Here is a 21,694-nt window from a genome sequence, read left to right as displayed (position 1 = left end):
TCGTGGTCGCGGAAACACTATGCACGCGCAGGAATATGCAAGGTCTCAATACAGTCTTACGAAGTTACGATGAAATGTACGAAGCCATGTTCACGAATCTCGACGAGGTTCGCGCTTTCCCGGCCTGGCTTGCTCGACTCCCGGGCCTGCTTTCGGAGGTGTCCCGCTAGCGCGATCGAAAGCGGATGATCAGCAGCTAAGCAAGGTGCCCCCGTCTAGCGCAATATCAAAATGAATGAGCAGGCACGATACAGGCAGGATTCACTCCCGATGTCTGTCGGTGGATGCTGGCCGCAACACAGACTTGCACATTGCGAGCTGCATAGAAACACTATGTGGCCCAATATGGGATCCTAAGTTATTGCACGGACCGTCGCAATCCGGTCGTGCCTGCATGGGAAGGCACTACTGGGCCATGTGCACGACCAGCAAGCTCCAGAGTTGCGAAGATGCATCACGGCACGGACATGCCAGCTCGCGTGGTCAGCACGAGGTGTAGGAAGCCGCTCTGCAATGAGCAAAAGCAGCACGAGGACCAGGGAAATTGCAGCACCATCAGGGGAGGGACCACTATCCAGCCTGACGATGACCACTATCGTTGCATTTCTCACCCGACATGTCGGAGCCTTCGAAGGTCATGGAAAGGTTGCTGCTGAGTATGGCCCCACAGTGCGCAGCTCGTTGCTGTGAAAGCTGATTCTTGCGCCTGCCATTGGCCTGGGGAGCAGTGGGGGCAGTTGCTCTGCCAGGCTGACCCACTATCGCCCAGCACGTGGAGCGACTGCTTGTTTCTTTCCTTCCCATCAGCTTCCTTTCTATTTCTCTTCCTTCCACCACCGACCTTTTTCTCAGCACGCACGACAATTTGGTCTTGCATTGGCACACCAACGCTGTACACCCTCATTCATTCTTCTACCACATCACAGCGTTCTTTGAGCATCACTCCCTCTGCTTTCCCAGGTCTCTTTGGACCAGCAGCGCCTTGGGTTGCTGAATTGATACCCGCCAGCAAGCAGGTCACAGCTGGCACCGACAATTATTGACAGCTTGGTCGTCTTACCCATCACCAGCCTCAGTACAGTCAACCGCTCATTCACCAGCTCACCGCAGCAATCATGTCGCGTGTTGCTACTCCCGCCGGCCAGAAGATGAAGGCCAACAACAGCGTCACCTACCCAGCCGTCTCCAGCAAGGGCAGCGACGGCGGTGTATTGCTTACTGACAACATTCGCCAGCTGTCTCTCAGCAACGGCAACGCGTAAGTTGCACGCCTTTAAATTCTTTTGGTGTCGCAGCTCACTGACGCTCTCCAGATCCATTTCGGCAGGCTCACCAGCCGTCACCCAAGAGGGCAGCTCTAAGGGCTTCACCCGCACATCCACCCACTCGCAAGCAGTTGGCATGCACTCAGCCGCAACTCCATTCATGCCAGGTGGCCAGTCTTCTTACTCCAGTGGTCCTCTTGCCCAAGTCTCCAAGTCCAAGCCGTCTCCAGTCTCCATGCTGGCACGTGACAGCCAGCCAGACGGTCCCACCATCGTGGAGAGCACCCCTAAGCGGGACAGCTACGTCGATGGCTTCAACCAAAAGGCCGTTGGCGACGAATCGCCCCGCGAGACCACTCCCGAGCAAGTTGAGCCTGTCGTCCGTTTCACGAGCGACACCGTGGCCGTCTACGGCAGTCACTTCGTCAAGGTCGTCAAGGTTGAGCAGGCCACCTTCGCCAAGCTCATGGACACCTTGGACAGCGATGTAAGTCCTCCTACACTCTCGGGTATCTTGATCTCGCTGACATCGTCGCAGTATCACTGGCAGACCAAGTTGCTTGGCCAGAGATCTGACCACGCCGACCCAAGCAAGAAGTACGTGACGCTCTACTTCTGCTTCGATGACCTGAGCGACGCGAATGCGGCGTTCGACGACATGTCTGTCGTCGCCAACGATCGTTGGGCTCCATCTCACGTCCTCCACGACGAGTATGCTGCTGCTCCCGATGGCGATCAGGCCGAGATTGGCAGATACGACGGCCAGGTGTGCTTCGAGGCCACCTTCGACGACGTTCTGAGCAACGTCAACATGCCTAACATCAAGGATGTGGTGTACAAGCTCGCCTGTGACTTTGGTCACGTCATCGCCATGTCCGATGTCTCTTCCCACGGAGCCAACAGCGTCAAGTTCCGCGTCGAGTACTCGAAGATCACTGCCGCTCGCGAAGCTCTCCGAGCAGTGACCAACAGCCCGGTCAACCACGAGGTAAGACAATGCCCATGTCACCTGACAGAATATGCACTGACATCTTTGCAGGAGTGGACCATTCGTGCCAAGCCATGGGGCTCGTTGACCAAGTATGCCAACGGAGACTTTGTCCCATACACCCCACACAAGCAGGTTGGAACGGCCTCCAACGCCGGCACCTACACCTCTCCATCCGGCCGCACGACTTGGAAGGTCATGCCCGATGGCAACAAGGTCATCTGCGCGCCAGCCAACACCGTCGCAAAGGTCCTGAACGCGCCAAGCGACCAGATCACTCTAGTCTCACGTGACCGCTGGATGTCTGAGCCCATGCCATTCACTCCATACCACTACGACCCGACCTACCAGCCACGTGCACAGTCATGGTCGGCCAACACTGCCACCGGTCCACGCTACGCCAACACCGAGACAGAGCCTCAGTGTGTCCGCGTCGACCGCATCAACAACGGCATGGACGTCCGCACCACCGTCATGCTTCGCAACCTCCCCAACAAGTGGGGCGTCACCGAGTGGAAGCAGATGCTTGACAAGTACACCTTCGGAATGTACGACTTCTCATACCTCCGCATCGACTTCGGAAATTCGTACAACGTCGGCTATGGCTTTGTCAATTTCACCGAGTCACGCTACATTGGCAATTTCCTCGACGCCTGGATGGGCCAAGAGTGGGAGCCGGGCCACCATCCGGAGAAGCGCGTGCAGTTGTCATACGCCACCGTCCAGGGCTATGACTGCCTTGTCGAGAAGTTCCGCAACTCATCCATCATGGAGGAGTTTGAGGGCTACCGTCCCAAGCTTTGGTACACCCCCGACACCGCACCAGCTCCAGAGTACATCGGCACTGAGAAGAAGTTCGATCCACCGAACAACCGCACCAAGCAACAGCGCTCGCGTGATAACGCCGGCCACATCGGCCTGTACGCCCCACGCAGCGGTCAGCGTGGCCAGGACCGAGCTCGTCGCTCGAACTTCGATCGCGGCACACCTCGCCAGCTGCAGGAGGATGCTGCCTGGCACGCTCATCAGGGACTCTTCAACCCTGCCTTCGGCTTCCAGCAGGGCGGCCAGTACATCACCGGCGGCCCAGGTCCCGTCGGCGCCCCTCCAGCAATGTACCCACCGGCCATGTACGCACAGAATGCTGCCTTCGCCCCGTACGGCATGAGCTACCCGTACGCGCCCCAGCAGTACGGCGGCCCAACCTTCATGCCAGCTCCAGGTGCCTACGGTCCAGGCTACGGCAACGGCGGCTTCGCTGGCTACGGTCCACGCAACCCAGCCAACATGTCGCGCACCATCTCCCGCGGTCGCCTCGCTGGCGGTCGCCCCCAGAACGTCACTCTCTCACGTGACTACGAGGTGCCTCGCGCCTTCAACGGTGGCGACCAGTACGCTGGCCCAGCTCAGTCCGCCAATGGCGGCAACGGCTACCAGTATGCCGGCCAGTACTGAAGTTGGATGACAGAGCTTTGAAGAGCACAACGCGACAGAGTGTCGTGCTTGAATGGCCTTGACATCAAGACAGGATGGTTCTCACTTGCCATAGAATTGGCATGAAAGCAGAAGTAGAAAGCGCGTAATAAACAAAATTGAATTTGTGCTGCTTACCATCGCTCTCATTATCACCGTACCACTGATTCATCCTCCATGTCGTTGTTGCCAGCTTCATATCGCCGTATGTCTTGCTTTGCACGGCGCGGCGCGTCATCGTCGTCGTCTTCCGCCACGCTCTGTGCCATCAGTACGGCCTTGGAGGCCTGGCAACGTCGATCGGCACGTGTGAATCTTGCAAAGGGCGCATACTGAGCGAAAGGTAATACCGAGAGAATAGAAGGGCAGTGCGCTCGCTGAAGAAGGTAGACGATTGAGAGCAGCGGAAAAGGTGGCGGAAGTCGATCAGTCAGCGGGAGCGTGTCGCGGAACTTCTCTCCCAGCGTTGGACAGCTCTCCTCTCTCCACAATATGCCAGCACTCCTTTCTCCGTGATCTTTTGGACAGTCCTTTCTATCGTCGGCGATGGCGCGCTCTGCTGGTTTCAGAACGGCGTGCTTGACATTAGCCAATGTGCTGCTCCCGATCGCGGTACTGGTCTTCGCGACGGGCTTCTTTCCTTATAAACCTGTCCTGCCAGGTCTAGCGACATTCGACGACATTGAGGTTGCCTCTACTCCACCAGTCTTCGATCGCGTGGTATTCATGGTCGTGGATGCGCTCAGAAGTGACTTCGTCTACGGCCACAACTCTGGCTTCGACTTCACACAGAGGTAATATCACGATAGCCAGACGCCGGGAAACATGTCTGTCTTGCTCTACTAACACCTCAAACCACAGCCTCATCCGCGATGGTGCCGCGATCCCCTTCACAGCACACGCAACACCACCCACGGTCACAATGCCTCGCGTCAAAGCACTAACCACAGGCTCCGTCCCCTCTTTCCTCGACCTGATCCTCAACTTCGCCGAATCAGACACCTCCTCCTCCCTCGCCAACCAAGACACCTGGCTCGCCCAGATCCGCGCAAAGGGCGGCAACCTCATCTTCTACGGCGACGACACGTGGCTGAAACTCTTCGAGTCCGGCCAGACAGGCGCTGGCAAGGGACAGTTCTTCAGCAGGTTCGATGGGACGAGTAGCTTCTTTGTTTCGGTCAGTAGAACTGGCCCTGGTAACGTGCTAGCGGTCCAGATAGCTGAGTATAAACGTTTTTTCGTTCTTGCAGGATTTCACAGAAGTTGACAATAACGTTACGCGTCATGTCCCCGAGCAGCTGGCGGAGAGTGATTGGAATGCGATGATTATGCATTATCTGGGTCTGGATCACATTGGGCACAAGACGGGACCGCAGGGACCGAATATGCTGCCGAAACAGAGGGAGATGGATGGGATCGTGAAGACGATCTATGAGACGATGGAGAAAAAGCCGCGTTTGGAAGATACACTGCTGGTATTGGCCGGCGACCATGGCATGAACAATGGTGGGAATCATGGGGGCAGCGGACCTGGTGAGACGGAGCCTGCGCTGCTGTTCGCCAGCCCCAAGCTCAGAAAGATGAAAAAGAGCAGGGAGTATGAGTGTCCTACACTGCCGAAGGAGGGCACGGAATTTCACTACTATACGAAGATCCAGCAAAGCGATCTGGTACCGACGCTGGCTGGATTGATGAGTCTGCCAATTCCGAGGAATAGTTTGGGAGTCTCTATACCCGAATTGACAGGTCTGCTGACGCAGGATGAGACCTCTACCACTGGGCTCTTGAAGGAGGAAGGTACGACGGAGCTCTTCAAGAGGAATACGAAGCAGACTCTGGAAATCATCGAGGCTACATACGGAGCCGAGTCTTTCAGGTCGAAGGTCGCCAGCTTCGAGCCGAAGAACATGCCCTCGAGCGACATCTGCACGGATCAAGACGAAGGTGAACCTCGCCTTGCCTGTCTGTGGGCGTACGTCGAGAACCGACTGGCGACAGGAGAGAGCTGGCGCAATACTGCGAGACGGCATGCTGCAATGTTGGCTTTCCTTCTCGAAGCGCAAGAAACGCTCAGCGGCACTGCAAGCTCCTACAACATCCCACGCATGGTTGTTGGAATGTGCCTCAGTGCTACCATCGTTGCTCTAGCCCTATCCTCCTTCCCGTCGATCTGGCCTCCTACTACAGCAGGAATGTTCTTCGCCACGACAAGCGTTCTTTACGGCATCATGATGTTCGCCAGCAGCTATGTTGAAGAAGAGCAACAATTCTGGTACTGGCTCACACCCTCCTGGTTCATCATCCTCGGAGCCAAGAACACAAGCAAGTTCATCGACCACAGAGCACGTCTCAGGCTCGCCCTCGCCGTCTTCGCCCTTCTCGCCGTTCACCGCTTCTGTATCCGCTGGAACCAAACTGGCCAGAAACATGCCGGCGCCGAAGACATTGTGCATACTTTCTTCCCGCGGGAACACGTCGCCATGTGGGTGCTTATTCTGGCTGCTTACGTCTACAATGGATTTCAAATGGTTCCGAAGACGTTTGGCGGAATTTTGGCGCCGGAGGTGGCGGTCGTGCTCGTTGTGGCCATGACTCTACCGGCGATTGTGTTTAAGCTGAATTTCACGCAGGCTGATGCGCCGGAGCTGGTACATGGACTCGCCTACAGGATCAGAAACTGGACCAGTCAATTCGACTTGGTGCTGCAGGCGAGGGTGGTTTTCTTCGTGCTGGCGTTGTGTACGGTCATTGTGGTGGTACTTTCGGTCTTGAGCTATCGGGAGGCTGGGGCGAGGGAGAAAGGGTTGCTGCCGAGTTTGGCGGAGAGGTTGCATTACCTCCTCACGCTGTTCCTGATGACGCAGACAAGGGCGCCAAATATTCCGCTGTTCCTGGGGCTGGAAGTACAGAGAGAGGCGTTGGGGTATATTCTCTTAGGCGGCCAAACCCCGGGGAAACGGCCTGTCACGGAAGTTGCGATGACAACACTACTCCTCAGCCACTCCTATTACTTCTGCATGGGCGGCTCGAACTCGATCTCCAGCATCGACCTGAGCAATGCATACAACGGCGTCGCAGACTACAACATCGTCGCCGTGGGCGTACTCCTCTTCGCGAGCAACTGGACGGGTCCGATCTGGCTCTGCAGCGCTGCGAACCTCTTACTTTCAACCAAACCAGCATCGGCGAAGCAGGCCAAGGACAGTAAGAGCTGGATCGACGAGGAGCGCAAGAAGCTACACCAAGATACGTTGCGGAGCACGATGGGACCTCAAAAGGTTGAGAAAGAAGATGGAGGGGTGTGGATGCAGTATATCTCGCACATGACGGTGTTCATTGGGGCGAGTTTACTGGCTGTTATGGCGGCTTGTACGGCGCTCCGCACGCATCTGTTCATCTGGACGGTCTTCAGCCCGAAGTATCTTTATGCTATGGCGTGGGCTGTTGGGTGGCATTTGTTGATCAATGTTGGGGTGGGAAGTGCGTTGAGGGGGATGGGAGGGGTGAAGTAGGAGATGTATAGAGCGGAAGATGACGCTGACAGTTTCAGTATCGTGTACACTATGTGTGCTCAAGAACGCACTTGTTGCTAAGATATGGCGAGAGACTTCGTCAACAATCTCACAGGCGCACAGGTCTACACCTGTGCGAACATCCCAACGTGATCATCCTCAATCAATGCTATACTTTGGCGGCATGTCCTTCATGAACTCGACTTTCTTGATCGTAAGCTTGCTGACATCGTAGTCTTTCAGCATACGGACCTGCTATATCATCAGCGAACGATCCCAATAGACGCACGTGAGGAAGATCTTACGTTGACAGTATATCGCAGCTCGCCTGGAAAGATCTTGCCCAAAGCCGTCAAGTCCGTCATCATCACGCTTCCACAATGCTTGCAGAACAAGTGAGGGTTCATCTTGTTGCCGCAGTAGTACTTTGTCAATTCGTCTTCGCCTTGAGTGAGGTTCACGTTCTTCTGGAGAGGATGGACAACCTGGTGAGTGATGAGCGAAGCTTTCGAGAAAGTGGTTGTTGTTGCATGCCTGAAGACCCTGCCTCTCACAATGTGAGCAGTTACACTCTGTCACTGGATATATTCCCTTTCCCTCTGCTTCATCTTCAAAGAGTGGAGGGGAGACTTTCATGTTGAAGCGAACGGCGCCGCAGTGGCAGTGAAGGTCGTAGGTGGCCCATACGCCAGTTTGTTCTGGCCATGGGGTGGAAGGTTTCTGGGATGAAGACATGATGCAGGAGATACTGGAGAGGTATCACACCTTGATGTCCCCGTAGGAGTATATATAAGGTACGCTTCGCTTTCGCTAGAGACTTGCTAGAGCATCCTTCTCTTCTTCCAGCCCTGAGTTCCCAAGAGCTGAATCGTTCCTGCGTAGCTCGGAGAGTTTCATGCCGTACCACCACCCCACATCTCGCCGTGCTGTGACGATAACGAGCGCGATGTTCTACGTCTCTGGGGGTTCATCGCGAGTCGATGTGAGGTGAATGGTCGATGGAGGTCGTGAAGGCATGTGTAATGCTCGGAATGTGATTTGCTCGAAGCATGTCGTTGTCATGACGTCCGTCTCTCATCCACTTCCATGTTTCCTGTTTACCGCAGCATCTCTCCCCTACCATTGTCCGCCATGGACTCTTGGAAGCTCGGTCTTCGATAGCCAGTACTACGATGGCTGTCGGCCCGTTTGGTGAGGCCTGCAAGGTCGCCGCTGCTGGGTCTTCCCTAGTACTGAGGGCGTGTGCATGGGTCTTCCTCAGATGGGTCCGTTTGCGCCGGCGACACGGACATGAAAGTAATGCTGACGAGGTGATACGCAGATACCAGGTCATGTCAGTATCGCCTAGAAGGATTGCTTGGTCGACATCCGAGCTCACGACGAATAGCACTTCCCCCCCCTCATCCTCGCCGCCTTCGCCGTCTTCGTGCCAGCCTTTTACTTCACATCACAGTACATCTCACCTTGGAAAGTGATCGCAGACGAGGTCAAGATCCAGACGCGACCTACACTGCCAGACGATGTTGTGGACGTTGATGCGCGCTATGCCGATGGCCATGTCATCACGCCTGGTGAAGAGTTGGTGGTAGAAGAGGACATCGAGCTCGAAGAGGAGGACCCGCAGATCTTCAAGACTCTGGCGACTGGCCTGCCGAGCTCTGCGAGCACATTCTGGAGCGCCATCACGTTCTTAATCAATGCTGCTCTCGTGGCTATGACCATTGACTTGGTCTATCGTGCCAAGACATTTTATCCTCAGCACGATCTGTCCATGGCAAGAGTTGGCTTCGTGTCTGACTCTTCAGTGAAGCTGCTGGTCAGAGAGCCCGATGCAACCAAGTTTCCAGTCTTTGCGTCGTACAGATATGCAGACCCGCCTCTGAAAAGTAGCCTTGGGGGCATGCTACCAGACACTGCCTGGAGATCGGCAGGTCAGCTGGACTGGCTGGATAACAAGACAGACTTCACCGGGGCGTTCGAGCTGAAATCATTGAAGCCGGATACACGATACCAGTGGGTCGTGAGCAACAACCACAGCGGTCACTTCACCACAGCACCAAAGACGGGACAGATTTCAGCTCGTGCCGAGAACAACGACCAGTTCACTTTCGTGCACTCTTCGTGTATCAAGCTGAACTTTCCGTACAGTGCGTTCGAACATCCTCTCTCAGCCCCAGGGTTGCGGCATCTTGCCAGAGCTTTGAAGGAGGTGAAAGCTCAGTTCATGCTCTTCCTCGGCGACTTCATCTACATTGACGTCCCACATCGGCACGGCATAACCCTCGAAGACTACCGGCGGGAGTATCGCCAAGTTTACTCAAGCCCCGACTGGCCCGCTGTGTCAGAGGACCTACCATGGATCCACGTCTACGACGATCACGAGATTCAGAACGACTGGTCCGGGAACACAACTGATGTCTTCCTCGCCGCAAACGACCCGTACGAGCACTACCATACCTCGGTCAATCCTCCAGCGCACCGCAAAGGCGAGACCTACTTCTCATTCACTCAAGGTCCAGCAACGTTCTTCATGCTCGACACGCGCCGCTATCGATCTCCCAATGATGCTACCAACGGCTCAGACCCTATCACAGGCGAAGCAACCAAGACCATGCTTGGCGCTCAGCAACTCGCTGATCTTCTCCATTGGCTCGCACGCCCTGAACCAGCGGGCGTCAAATGGAAGATTGTCGTCTCGAGCGTTCCATTCACCAAGAATTGGTGGTTTGGCGCTCAGGATACCTGGAGGGGCTACCTCGGCGAGAGGCAGGTGATTCTTGAAGCAATGTGGGATGTCGGCCTTCGCGGCGGCGTAGGAGTCATTGTTCTCTCCGGCGACAGACATGAATTCGCAGCAACATCATTCCCGCCACCACCAGAAGGAAAAGAAGAGATCGTCGGTCTAGGCCTGACCGGCGTCGGTGCGAAGCATGGCACAGTTCTCAAGCCGCGAGATGATCCAGCTATCAAGACACGGCGCAAGAAATGGCCACTCAGCGCGACTGTTCATGAGTTCTCGGTCTCTCCGCTGAACATGTTCTACCTTCCCATTAGGACGTACTCGGAGCAGACGACGAGTGAGGATTACGTGAGCGACGTATGTATCAAGTATCTTCCAGATGGGAACAGTAAATTTGGCGCTGTCAGTATCTCGAATCCATGGAGTAGTGATCAGTCGGTGCTCCACTATAAAATGTTCGTGGATGGGAAGGAGACGTGGAGTTATACGTTGACTACGCCACCGAACGTTAGAGCCGGAGGACATGCGAAAGATGCGACCTGGGGATGATGATGCTGGATTGATCAGGACAGATATACAAGCAAGAGCTAGATTTCCCTGCATTCTCCCCCAGCATACTAGTAGACACAGCACAGTACCGCTTTATCCTGCTGCACTCACTTTACCCTCCCCGGCCACATCTCCCTAATCCTCCCTCCAAACCTAAAACAAATCCAACTCAACGGCGTAAACGCCAACGCCATGAAAGCCAACAAACTATTCCCCCATCCCTGACCCAGCGCCCTATACAACGCCGGTCCTGCCAACGGTACAAAAGCCCCCGCCAAGCTCCTCAAAATCGTATTCGCCGCGGCGGCACTCGCGGCCCAGAGCGGAAACGCATCAATGAGATAACTCTGCACCGGCATGAAGACTGCCAAGGTTCCCAATCCAACCCAGCCCGTACCTATAATAGGCATGGTCCAGTGTACATGAGCTTGAGCGCTCCATCCATACCACAGCAGTCCAACAGGAACGAGGAGAGATCCCGGCAGGAGGGGAAGAAGACGGTATTCTGCTTTCCATTCACCCGCAGGAGAGAAATGGGAGACGATACGGTCTGAGGTCTTGCCTAAGATCAGGAGACCGATTGCGAACCCGATGCCCAGGCCGAGGTATGTAAGTCCCGTTGTTGTCTCGGTGAAGTTGTAGGTTGTGGTGAAGAGCGGGGTGAAGGACGTGAAGAGGAGGTAGATGTAGCCGTAGACTAGGCCGACGTAGATGGAGGTAAGGAGGACGACGGGGGAGGTGAAGAGGAGAGCTAGAGGCCGCCTGATGGCGCGGGTCAGGACTTGGGATTTGGTGAGGGTGTTGGAGTGGCGGTGATGGAGGTTTGGGTTGGAGATTTGGGTTCTGAGGTGGGCGACGCGGCGCTCGAGGAGGACGGGTTCGTAGGTTTCTTCGAGGAAGGTGAAGGAGGCTGTGGTGCTGATGGCTGACTGGAAGGTGTTAGTTGTGCTAACAAATTGGACGAGATCAGTCTTACCACTATAGTGATGACCCAGAAGATCCAGCGCCAGCCGACATACTGGCCCAGTGCTCCGCCAGCGATAGGTCCGATGACAGGGCCAAGCAGTGGTCCAGCAGCTGTGACACAAGACCATCAGAATGAAGCCATGAGCGATTGATCCACTTGGCGTAACCTACTGAAAATCGCCGTCACCTTCCCCCGTTTCTCCTTCTTCACACAATCCGCAATCGAGCCATTTCCAATCGTCACCGGACAGCTCCCCGCCAACCCAGCCAGCAATCGGAAAGCCAGCAGGGCGCCTACATTCGGAGCGAAGCCACTGACCAGACTCCATAAGACAAAGAGCACATTGTTGACATGGTACACAGGTCTTCTGCCATAGATCTCAGACAGCGGAGCTATCACCAGGGGTCCTAACGCGTAGCCAAGGATGTAGATCGAGACAATGAAGCTGCCGACGGTGCTATCGGTGCTTTTGAAATCGTTGAGGATGAGGTTCGTGACCGGTGCTATCATGGATGAGGCAAGTGGTGTCAAGAGCCGTAGGAAGGAAATAATGCCGAGATTCGACCAGATCCGCGTTGTTGACCAGTTCTTAGGGTTATCGGGGTCATCTTCGTCCCAGTCGATTAAGTCTAGATCAGGTGTGTGTCCATCTTTCGGATCTTTTTCGATGTCCATGTCGATACTTCTTGCTGCGAAGTCGATGTTTCCTTGTAGCTTGTCGAAGGCGAGAGACTGTGAAAAGATCATGCCGATCGCGACGATTCAAGGGCCCTACAGTATTCTCGTCAACGACGCAATAGTGCGCTATCTGTTCTGAGTTTCTGCTCATGCTTCTGATCTGTTCATCGCTGGCGTTGTCCTGCCCCACATCGGTGAAGCCGCTGATGCCTTTCATTGGCCTTTGGCGCACAGTTCCGGCGATCTTGATCGACAACTCCCAATGATGTTGTTGCGCTACTCCTCAGACCTTCAGTGCGCTGTCGCATGAGCCATTACTCGGAACGGCAAGACTCTGTGCTTTCCGTTCTGGGCAATAATCATCACAAACTAATAACATAGACCTGAGAGCCGTTTAAGCTCGAAGTCTTGATGATAGTTCCAAAGTGGTCGGTCGGTATGGTAAGTCCCAGGATGCAGTCCTTACGCCCTGACGCTTTCCTCCTGCTCAAGTCACTATGGCGACAGTCCTCACCGAATGTCCCGAAGTTCCTCGCACCTGGGACGAGCCTATCGAAACATACCTGTCCGATCACAACATAGCATGTGAAAAAGCAACTCCTCTGACAGGTGGAAACTCGGCTTACATTTGGCGTCTCGATGGCTTCAAGAAGGATGGGCAGACGCATGGTCGTTCTGTGTTCAAGTATGCCGACACAGAGATCAAGGGCATGGTGGACATGGAGGTTCCGGCTGGACGAATGCTCACTGAGATCCGCGCCTTGAACACGACCGTCGTCCAGAAGGCCTGTGAACAAGTACCATATGTCCAGATACCCACAGTGCTTCAGACCACTGAGGAAGGATTTGTGATGAGCTGGGCAGGGGAGGTCGACCTTCGCACTGCATTTATCCAGAACAAAGATCTGGATGCAGAGGCACTCGGGTTGCGCCTGGGGAAATGGCTGGCCAGTCTCCATGTTGCTGCAGTTGGCGATCCAGGTATCAAGACCTGGACCAATGCTCTTATTGAGGGCGTTGTGGAGCGCGAAGCAGCACACCTGCGGACAGGCTTCAGAGAAAGAGGTATCCACGATGATGTGACGGAAAGAGCCGTAGCACTGCTGCAACAGCCAGGTCCTGTACAGACCTTGACTGTCTGTGACTTCCGACCGATGAACACGCTCTTGAGCTCGAAGGACAGCGTTGACGCGACTGCAACGGTTGTGGACTGGGAGTGCGCGCGGTATGGCGACCCGGCTTTCGATATTAGACTATGGGCAGCCGAGGCGATGGTCATGGAGTCGAAGTACGGTGATGGTCGAGGGCTTCTGAGATCGTTTCTGCAAGGCTACGTTCAATACGCAGGCCCGGAAGTCATCACTAGCGAGTTCGTTTGCCGGGTGGCTGTTGTGATGGGATCCATCCTCTTCTGGCTCATGCCGTTGGGCATCTGGGATGTCACCGATGAGGCGGAAGGGGAGCAGTGGAGGCTGCTGGCAGTCGAGTACATTCGAGCAGGAGCGAATCGCGATATGGCATGGCTGTCGAAGAGCGTGCTAAGCCCATTGCTAGCGAATGTCGCGCAGGATAGCACGAGGGCCGATCGAAAGGAAGATGGCCGGCTTCCGGCATCGCCGATCTCCGGTTGCTAGCCAAATAAATATGAGGATTGGAGACACTTTATACAGCAATACAGCACGCTACAGACGCCGTATACAGCTGCTACAAAATGAGGCTATAGATTTGATAGTATAGCACAATCCTAGGTGTTTGTTTAGCTCATCACTCTGTATATAGGCCCTCTCTGTTCTAATATTATCTAATTAGCTAGCATTATATCTACTAGCTTATTTATCTTATCCAGTATGATCTAATCCTATTCAAGCAGTATCGTTACCTCAAGGTGTTCGACAGTCTAACACTTATATTTCTTCACCCTTTATTTAAAAATGCGCTAAACGTTCTTAATTATATCAAGGTCCGGAGATTAGGGTAGATTAGTATACTAGCGGAAATCTTTAAGGCTATCTTTATATAGTCTTACTTTATTAAACAGTGTTCTCGTACTATATAAGCTATCGTTATCCTCTAAGTGAATGAATAGCTTACTATTTATCTTATAATTAAGCTAGACTAGCTTAATATAAGGCTTGAAGATAAATTTAAGATACTACTCTTAAGTTAAGTTACTACCTTTCTTCTTAGGGTTACCGCCCTTATAATACTTATGTCTATATGTTACCTTCCTCTTTTATCTATACTTATAAGTTAGTAGTGCCTTATTATAAAGAACACGTCGTTCTACCTCTTTAGTTTCTTCGACCTTAGCGGGATCTACCTCTATATATTATTCTAGATAAACCGCTATACTAAGCTAGGTCTCTATATCCGTAGAAGGGACAGAACTAAAGACTATAAACTAATATTAGCTATCGCTAAACACGACATATTCGAAAGCCCTTATTAAGGCTATTCTAACGATCGATAAAGTAGGCTACTACCCCTAGAATTAAGGGAGTTCTACCTCATTTAATTTGGATAGCTTAAAGTTCTCGTTACCCTATTTCTTTAGCTCTAAACGCCGCGGAGGTGCCTAGCTACATTAGGCAACTCCTAGGTAATAGTAGCCTAGGCTATAGTACTACCGGCGACTACGGCTCTATAGGTAAAGCTCCCCTAAGATAACTAGTAGTAACTTATAGAGGACGTAAAAAGTATAGAAACTAACGATCAGCTCCTATACCGGTCTCTATAGGTAATAATTACTTAGCTACGTACGGCGCTAGTACTATCGTATTACTAAGAGTAATACGAAATAAGGACGACGTCTTAGGCGATTAATAAGGCCACCCGGAATCAATACCCCTATAGCTAGGTATCGGTCGCGGTATCGATACTAGGCCCCCGCCTAACGTATAATATAGTTACGATCCGTATTATAGTAAAGGAAGACTAGGCTAAAGTTACGAAGCTATTAAATAAGGAGCTCGCCTAACGAATTAATTAATTAGGGGTAGTCGTAGTGAACTAATAGTCTAATAGTACTCTATAGATTTATACTAGCTCTACTACTACTAGAAGGCACCTAGAGGTATAGCTATAGTAGGTATCTAAGGTTACGGTATTAGCGAAGGTCTTAACGAAGTAATTTACGATCCTAGTCTACGATATACCTAAAGAGTTCGACCTAACTAACTAAGGTTACCTACGTACTCTCTAAGAGGATAATCCGGTTACTCTTTATAAGGGCGCGCGTACTATAGAGTCCGAATAAGAGAGTTGTTGTTCTACAAAGCTACGAAAGAGGAGCGCGAGGCGCGGCGAAGTTATAAAGTAAAGCTAAGCCGCGCTACCCCGATACGGAAGGTCTACGGTTCACCCGGGCCGACGTAGCTATAGTAAGGGGTCGCGGGCTATCCGTAATAGTACCCCCCCTCTTAAAACGCGTCTTAGTCCTCTAAGCGTTATCTATCTTATACGGCTACTTAGCCGTACTACTCTATAACCGTACGAAAGTCTAATTATCCTCTAATACCTTATTATCGTCTAGTAACACATCTATATCCTATATATCTATAACTAGCCTATCCGCGACCGGCTCTCTTCGAGAAATATACTACCTAGTTAGCTAGCTTACCCTAGACCTAAGTCTGTCTTCGGCTAATACTCGCGTATAATCCTTATAGCTAAGGTTAGGTATTATTATAGGCTCTATAGGTTTTACTCGAGCATCGGTATAACTACTAGTACTATCGTAGAGCTAAGGGTAGTAGGTAATACCGGAGTCCTTAGTTAAGATAGTAGGCTTTCCCGTAACCTAGCTAGTATAGCGGTACGTAGTAAATATATACTAAGTAGATTCTATTAGAGGTATAGCTCGAGACAACTTATTCGTAACGGTGTTACTATTAACTCTAATCGTATTAAGCCCGAGTACCTTATTACTTAGGAGGACCTAATTAGATAGAGCTACGAAGCCTATAGGCGTAGACAACTCCGGCCGGTTATAGTAAAAGTCTATAATAGCGGCGGCCGTATGTTTAAACATATTCTTAGCCGGTTACTAGGTCTTACTATCCTCCTTATTCTAATATCTAAGCTATTTCACCTTATACTAAGTATCTACTTTACGCTTCTACCCCTTCTTTACTTTGCCTACTCGCTTACGGGTATATATATCTAAGATCTTCTCTACCTTATATATATATATATATATAGATATTACGACTATATTAGCGACTATATCGGCTTCGGTAGTATCGGGCTCGATAGTTATCGGCGGTAGTAGTACTAGATACTAGCCTTCGAGTAGTAGGAAGTCGGGATGATCGGCTCGCTAAAGTAACGAGGTATAAAAGTAGTTATTAAGTCCTACTATAGCGTCCGATAATCTTAGTTTATATAAGAGCTTAGCTAGTATAACTTCTATAATTTAGTACGGGCTAGCGTATCTTCTATCGAGCTTCTTAAATAGTCGAGTCGTACGGATGTTTTTAGTACTTAGGTATACCTAGTCGCCTACTTTATAGTCTAGTAGGATACTTCGGTAGCGGTTTACTACTTTATCTTAGAGAGCTTATAATATCCGTATGTTTTCTTAAAGGTGCTTATAAAGGTCGTAAATCCGGCGTACGAAGGCTTTAGCCGATCGCGTATCTAGTCGCTAGAGAGTAGTTAGTCCTCCCTCTTTTCTAGCTCTTAGGTCTACGCGCTCTATAAACTTAGGGTTATAGCCTAAAGTAGCGTAGAATAGCGATATACTAGTAGTTTTAGAAAGATAGTTGTTAATTACGAACTGAGCTAGATAAAGCTATTCTACCTAGTCATCTTATACCTCGTTAGTAGATATACGGAGATACTATTCTATTACTTAGTTAGTACGTTCTAACTATCTATTAGTTTCTAGGTAGTATAAAGAACTTAGCTTACGACTTATACGAAGTATCTTATAAAGTTTCTTCTAGAAGGTAGTAACTTATTACTTACCGCGGTCTAAAGTAATAGTATTAGGAAACCCGCGTCGGGAGAAAATATACTTAAGGAAAAGTCTTACCGTATTCTATATAGTTATCGCTCCGATCGGAATTAGCTCGACTTCCTTTATTAGCCTATCTATTACAGTCATAACATTATTATAGGTTATACTATCGAGGGTACTATTAGGAATTCTAACTACGAAGTCTACCGCGATATACCTCTAAGGTCGGTCCGGTACTAAAAGTAGGTATAATAATCTAGGTAGCTAGGAGTATAGAGATTTCGTCGTACGGTATATACGGTAATTCGCGGTATATCTACGTACTAATCTTACTAAGCTAGGCCAATAGAATTCTCGTACTACGAGTTTATAGGGTCGAGCTCGTCCTAGATATCCTACTACTAGAGCGTTATAATTTATTCTAACAAGCCGAGTCCGTAGGGCCTAGTTATTAGGTACCTATAGGCTCTAACTAGTCGACGACGAGAATCACCTATACGTAGTATCGGCTACGAACCTCTCGTCTTACTACGAGAGAGCTAAGTATTCTTATACTAGAGCGTCGTAGGCGCGACGGGCGCGTAACGTAGGCGAAGCCGCGGCGAATAGAGGACTACTAGTAAAACGGGTATAAAAACTATCCGACGAGCGTATACTCGTGTCGGGAGCGAGTCCCTCTTCTTTCTACGTATAAGAAGGGCGCGGAACCGTAGCCTATACGCTCGATAGGACACCTCTAGTATAAGTATAGAATTTTTACCTCCGGAGACCGTAAACCGAGCGGGCTAAGCGACGAATATTAGACGAGCGGACTATAGAACAATAACTTAGCGGACTATACGACGGCGTCGAGCGGACTACGAAACAATCTAGTATTTACTAGCGGGCAATATAATAGGTAGGTAGACACGCGACGAAGCCTATAAGGGCCTATTAAATACCCGGTATAGGAACGAGGGTTTTACCTAAGGCACTACCTATCCCGCTATATTACGTACCTAGTCTAATATAGTAGATTACGACGAGGAAAAGACGATAGCCTAAGTAAGGAAAAGACGGCTATTAGGACGGGGAAAAGACGGCTATTAGGACGGGGAAAAGACGTATAATATAAGTAGATTAGTTCTATAATCGGGGAGGATCGAGGGTAGGGTAATAAGGAACTTTATATTAGTTAGTAGGTAGAAACGTAAGGAGTACGCTACCCGGCGTAGTGTGTGCCCCGAGCAAACCTACGAGGTATAGACGGCCGCTTTCTAGAGATAGGCTACGGTAACGCGAAGGGCGTCAAAACCTAGGGCGTAGTATATACTAGTAGCGACGGCTAATACTATCTATATAGCCCGAGAGGACGGATACGTATGTCGGTTAATAGAGAGCACTAAAGGGCTTAGGCCTATAGAGGTAGATATTGGCTTAAGGAGTAAATAGGGAGGGAGGGCGTAGAGAGAAGCTTTTACTCCGGGTTAACCTCTCGAAACGAGGCTATACGGTAGTACTAGATAAGTAGGAAAGCGTAGTTAAGACTTATTACCTTATCTCGTAGCTAGCTTACTAAATACGATTCCTTCCTTACCTCTAGTAATATAGACGGAATAGAATAGTATCGCTACTATCCCTAGACATCTCCGGAGTATTCGATAACGTCTCCTACGAAAGACTACTCTATATACTCCGATAGAAGGGAGTCTCCGTATAGAATACGAAATTTATATACTCCTTCCTTAAAGAGAGGACTACGAGAATAGTCCTCGGGAGGTATAAATCCGATAGGGTATATATAGAGACCGGAATCCCCTAAGGATCTATACTATCCCGATCCTGTTCCTAATCTTTATAGCCGACCTTATCCCCTTACTTACGTCCCCTTAGACTTCGGCGTTAGGCTTCGTAGACGATATAAATATCCTAGCCTAGTCCGTAATAACGGAGGAAAACTATAGACTACTTACGGAGAGATATAGAGTATACGAGGACTAGGCTAGACGCTACGGCGTCCTTTTTGCCCTAGATAAATAGTAGCTAATCCACTTTAGTAAAGCGAGGACCTACTATAATATATAGGCAACTATAATAATCTAGGGATACGAGACGAAGCCCTCCCCCGAACTCCGAGTACTAGGAATCTAGCTAGACCCGAAGCTAAGCTAGAACCTATAGATTAAGAAGGCCTAGAATAGAGTATAAGTAAACGAGGCATCAATAACACGTCTTACTAAGTTAACGTAGGGGGCGATCTTCGATAAAGTAAGAATAATATATAAAGTAATCGTTCGACTAGCGATACTTTACGGGGTATAAATCTAGGGTACGGGGGGAGTCGATAAGCTAGTACCGCGACGGATCGAATAGCCTCTTAATCGAACCTAAGTAGGCAACTCAAGAAGAATTCTCGGAGCGTATAAGACTATACCGACGAGAGTAGCCGAGATAGAGACCGGGATACTACCTATCCGTTACTATATCTAAGGGATAAGGATCTAATATACGGTAAAGACGATAGAGTATCTAGTATAGTAAACTATCTACGATAAGATAGCACGAATCGTATAGAGATATAGCCGGCTATATATAGGACCGTACGTAAGGAGGAGTTAGAAGCGGGACGACTTACGGGTTTTTAGGGAAATATAAGGAACGCCGGAGTAGCTAGCGAGGGAGGAGGAGGGACGAAGAACCCGGGAAAGGAAGGGGAATAAGGGAAAGTCCTAGAGCCTCGTAGAGTAGGTAGCCGGCTACCTATAGGAATAGGAATGGAATAGTAACCCGCTAGCGAGAATAGGCCCCCTAGCCCTACGAACCTTCTAGAGACATAACTACCTCCTATACCGCGACCTTATAAGGGTAGAAGCAAGCGTAATAATCTAAATCCGGTCCGAATATATCGGGCTTCGGGCTTACTTATATAGGAGGAACGTTCTAGATATAGATAACCTAGCGTACGAGTATAGCTACCTATCGTAGAACCCGGAATATATAGTCGTACGGTACCTATAGTAGGTAGAAGGACGGAGTATATAGAGAGCGAGAGCAGCTAGACGCGACTACTAGTCGATCGTTACGAACAAGTACGACGTATAGAGGATAGTACGTTAGGTCCTAAGATAAGGATACCTTACCTAGTTTAAACTAGCTAACGAGACGGAGGAGTAGATAGAGAAGAGGAGAGAGACTAAGGGGATGTAGACAAGGTAGTTATTAGGGCAGGCCTATAATACTAGTACACCCTCTATAAGGAAAGCGGGAAGGCAAATAACGGACAATAGTAGTATAGGAGAGGAGAGGGGTTTGTACCGCGAGCGGTTTCCCCTTTAAAAGATAGAAGTACGTAGAATAGCTATATAGGCTAGGAGGTACTATAACAGCTTAATAAATAATATATATAGGCTCTAACTATCGTACTAGTTTCGTATATATAATATATTACTATCTACCTTATAGTACGTAGGGTGTATCTTCGCCTACTATAAGAGTAGAGGGATAGTACTATCTTTCCGTAGTATCTTAATTACCGCCTTAAGTTCTTAGTCTAGGGCGTAAGTAGTCGTTATACGGTACTCGAGTTTAGCTTCGACTTCGGCTTTATTCGTAGTCTATACTTCCTAAGCTAGTGCTAGCTATATTTATAGTACCTGTTCTAGTTCTAGAATAAACTCTATTACTTTAGGATTTAGGGGAGTCGTCTCTTCTTCTTCGGGCGTATCTTCGATAGTAGCTCGTATAGAGTCGATCTTAAGGAATCGCTCTAGCGGAAGTTATTACGGGCCTAGGCGGACGTCTAGTAAATAGCAGTCGGTCACGTGACTCGGCACGGGCCGGCCCGTATGCCTCGGCTTATATATTAACTTTCCGTACCTCGTACTCCTCTTAGATAGCCTGTCTAACAACTTCGTTATTTGCCCTATATTAAGAACGGCTCCCTTATACTTTATTAGACCCCCTTTACTAACCGTAGAATACGTACTACGAAGGACCTATAAAGTAATAGGTTAAAGATATAGAAACTACGCTTATCGCGAGTTTTCTATACTAATCACGCGATAAACGCGATAGGTCTAAGTTAATAAGGAACACCTTTATTAATAAGATGCTAGCTAAGAGTATAGGCGGTAGGCACTTCCTACTTACTAGTCGCCCTAAGATCCGCCGCGAGTCGCTTATATTTAATAGTAGCTAGACTTAAGGTTACTAAACCTAACCCTAATAGCTAACTAACGAGCAAATATAGATAGATAGATATTTCATTAAGCTGTTGTAGTGCCCTTTGGCCTATATAGCTATACTATCTTGTTTTCGTATATATAGAGGGGAAACCGTATTAGTAAAAACCCCTCCTCCTTCCCGCCTGTCTTTTCCTCCTAGTTGTCGTCTTAAATTTCCCTTATTAGGGGTATGCTAGTATTATAGGCCTGCCCTAATGACTACCCTATCTATAACCCCCCTCGCTTCCGCCTCTTATCTATCTACTCCTCCGTCTTGCTAGCGAGGCTAAACTACTAGAGGTATCCCTACTATAGTATCTACCGAGAGATTCGGCGAATGTTACCTTTGTCCCTAATAAT

The 21,694-nt window shown here is 50.0% G+C and overlaps 6 protein-coding genes across 6 annotated transcripts; 4 read left to right on the top strand and 2 right to left on the bottom strand.

Annotated features, from left to right (window-relative positions):
* Positions 1–1,115: 1,115 nt before the first annotated feature.
* Positions 1,116–3,708, top strand: CLAFUR5_07241 (Meiosis protein mei2; the record flags this gene model as incomplete). The annotated part of the gene is made up of 4 exons (XM_047906389.1): positions 1,116–1,258; positions 1,314–1,752; positions 1,804–2,253; positions 2,305–3,708. 4 exons carry the CDS (start codon positions 1,116–1,118, stop codon positions 3,706–3,708), a joined length of 2,436 nt encoding a protein of 811 aa, XP_047763479.1.
* A 564-nt stretch (positions 3,709–4,272) lies between these two features.
* CLAFUR5_07240 (GPI ethanolamine phosphate transferase 2) lies at positions 4,273–7,238 on the top strand (the record flags this gene model as incomplete). Its single annotated transcript, XM_047906388.1, has 3 exons — positions 4,273–4,520; positions 4,588–4,903; positions 4,947–7,238. The coding sequence occupies 3 exons, from the start codon at positions 4,273–4,275 to the stop codon at positions 7,236–7,238; spliced, it is 2,856 nt and encodes a 951-aa protein (XP_047763480.1).
* A 159-nt stretch (positions 7,239–7,397) lies between these two features.
* CLAFUR5_07239 (uncharacterized protein) lies at positions 7,398–7,973 on the bottom strand (the record flags this gene model as incomplete). Its single annotated transcript, XM_047906387.1, has 3 exons — positions 7,398–7,490; positions 7,544–7,723; positions 7,773–7,973. The coding sequence occupies 3 exons, from the start codon at positions 7,971–7,973 to the stop codon at positions 7,398–7,400; spliced, it is 474 nt and encodes a 157-aa protein (XP_047763109.1).
* A 437-nt stretch (positions 7,974–8,410) lies between these two features.
* On the top strand, positions 8,411–10,527 carry CLAFUR5_07238 (Alkaline phosphatase D; the record flags this gene model as incomplete). The annotated part of the gene is made up of 3 exons (XM_047906386.1): positions 8,411–8,503; positions 8,560–8,571; positions 8,626–10,527. The coding sequence occupies 3 exons, from the start codon at positions 8,411–8,413 to the stop codon at positions 10,525–10,527; spliced, it is 2,007 nt and encodes a 668-aa protein (XP_047763108.1).
* Positions 10,528–10,634: 107 nt separating this feature from the next.
* On the bottom strand, positions 10,635–12,241 carry CLAFUR5_07237 (MFS transporter cpaT; the record flags this gene model as incomplete). Its single annotated transcript, XM_047906385.1, has 3 exons — positions 10,635–11,456; positions 11,504–11,604; positions 11,665–12,241. 3 exons carry the CDS (start codon positions 12,239–12,241, stop codon positions 10,635–10,637), a joined length of 1,500 nt encoding a protein of 499 aa, XP_047763710.1.
* Positions 12,242–12,669: 428 nt separating this feature from the next.
* Positions 12,670–13,806, top strand: CLAFUR5_07236 (uncharacterized protein; the record flags this gene model as incomplete). The annotated part of the gene is made up of 1 exon (XM_047906384.1): positions 12,670–13,806. One exon carries the CDS (start codon positions 12,670–12,672, stop codon positions 13,804–13,806), a length of 1,137 nt encoding a protein of 378 aa, XP_047763709.1.
* Between the last annotated feature and the right edge of the window lie 7,888 nt (positions 13,807–21,694).

The sequence above is a fragment of the Fulvia fulva genome, chromosome 6, assembly GCF_020509005.1.
Source record: "Fulvia fulva chromosome 6, complete sequence".
NCBI classification, from domain to species: Eukaryota; Fungi; Ascomycota; class Dothideomycetes; order Mycosphaerellales; family Mycosphaerellaceae; genus Fulvia; species Fulvia fulva.
Note: the sequence above shows the minus strand (reverse complement) of the source record. Positions and strands in the feature narration are given on the sequence as shown.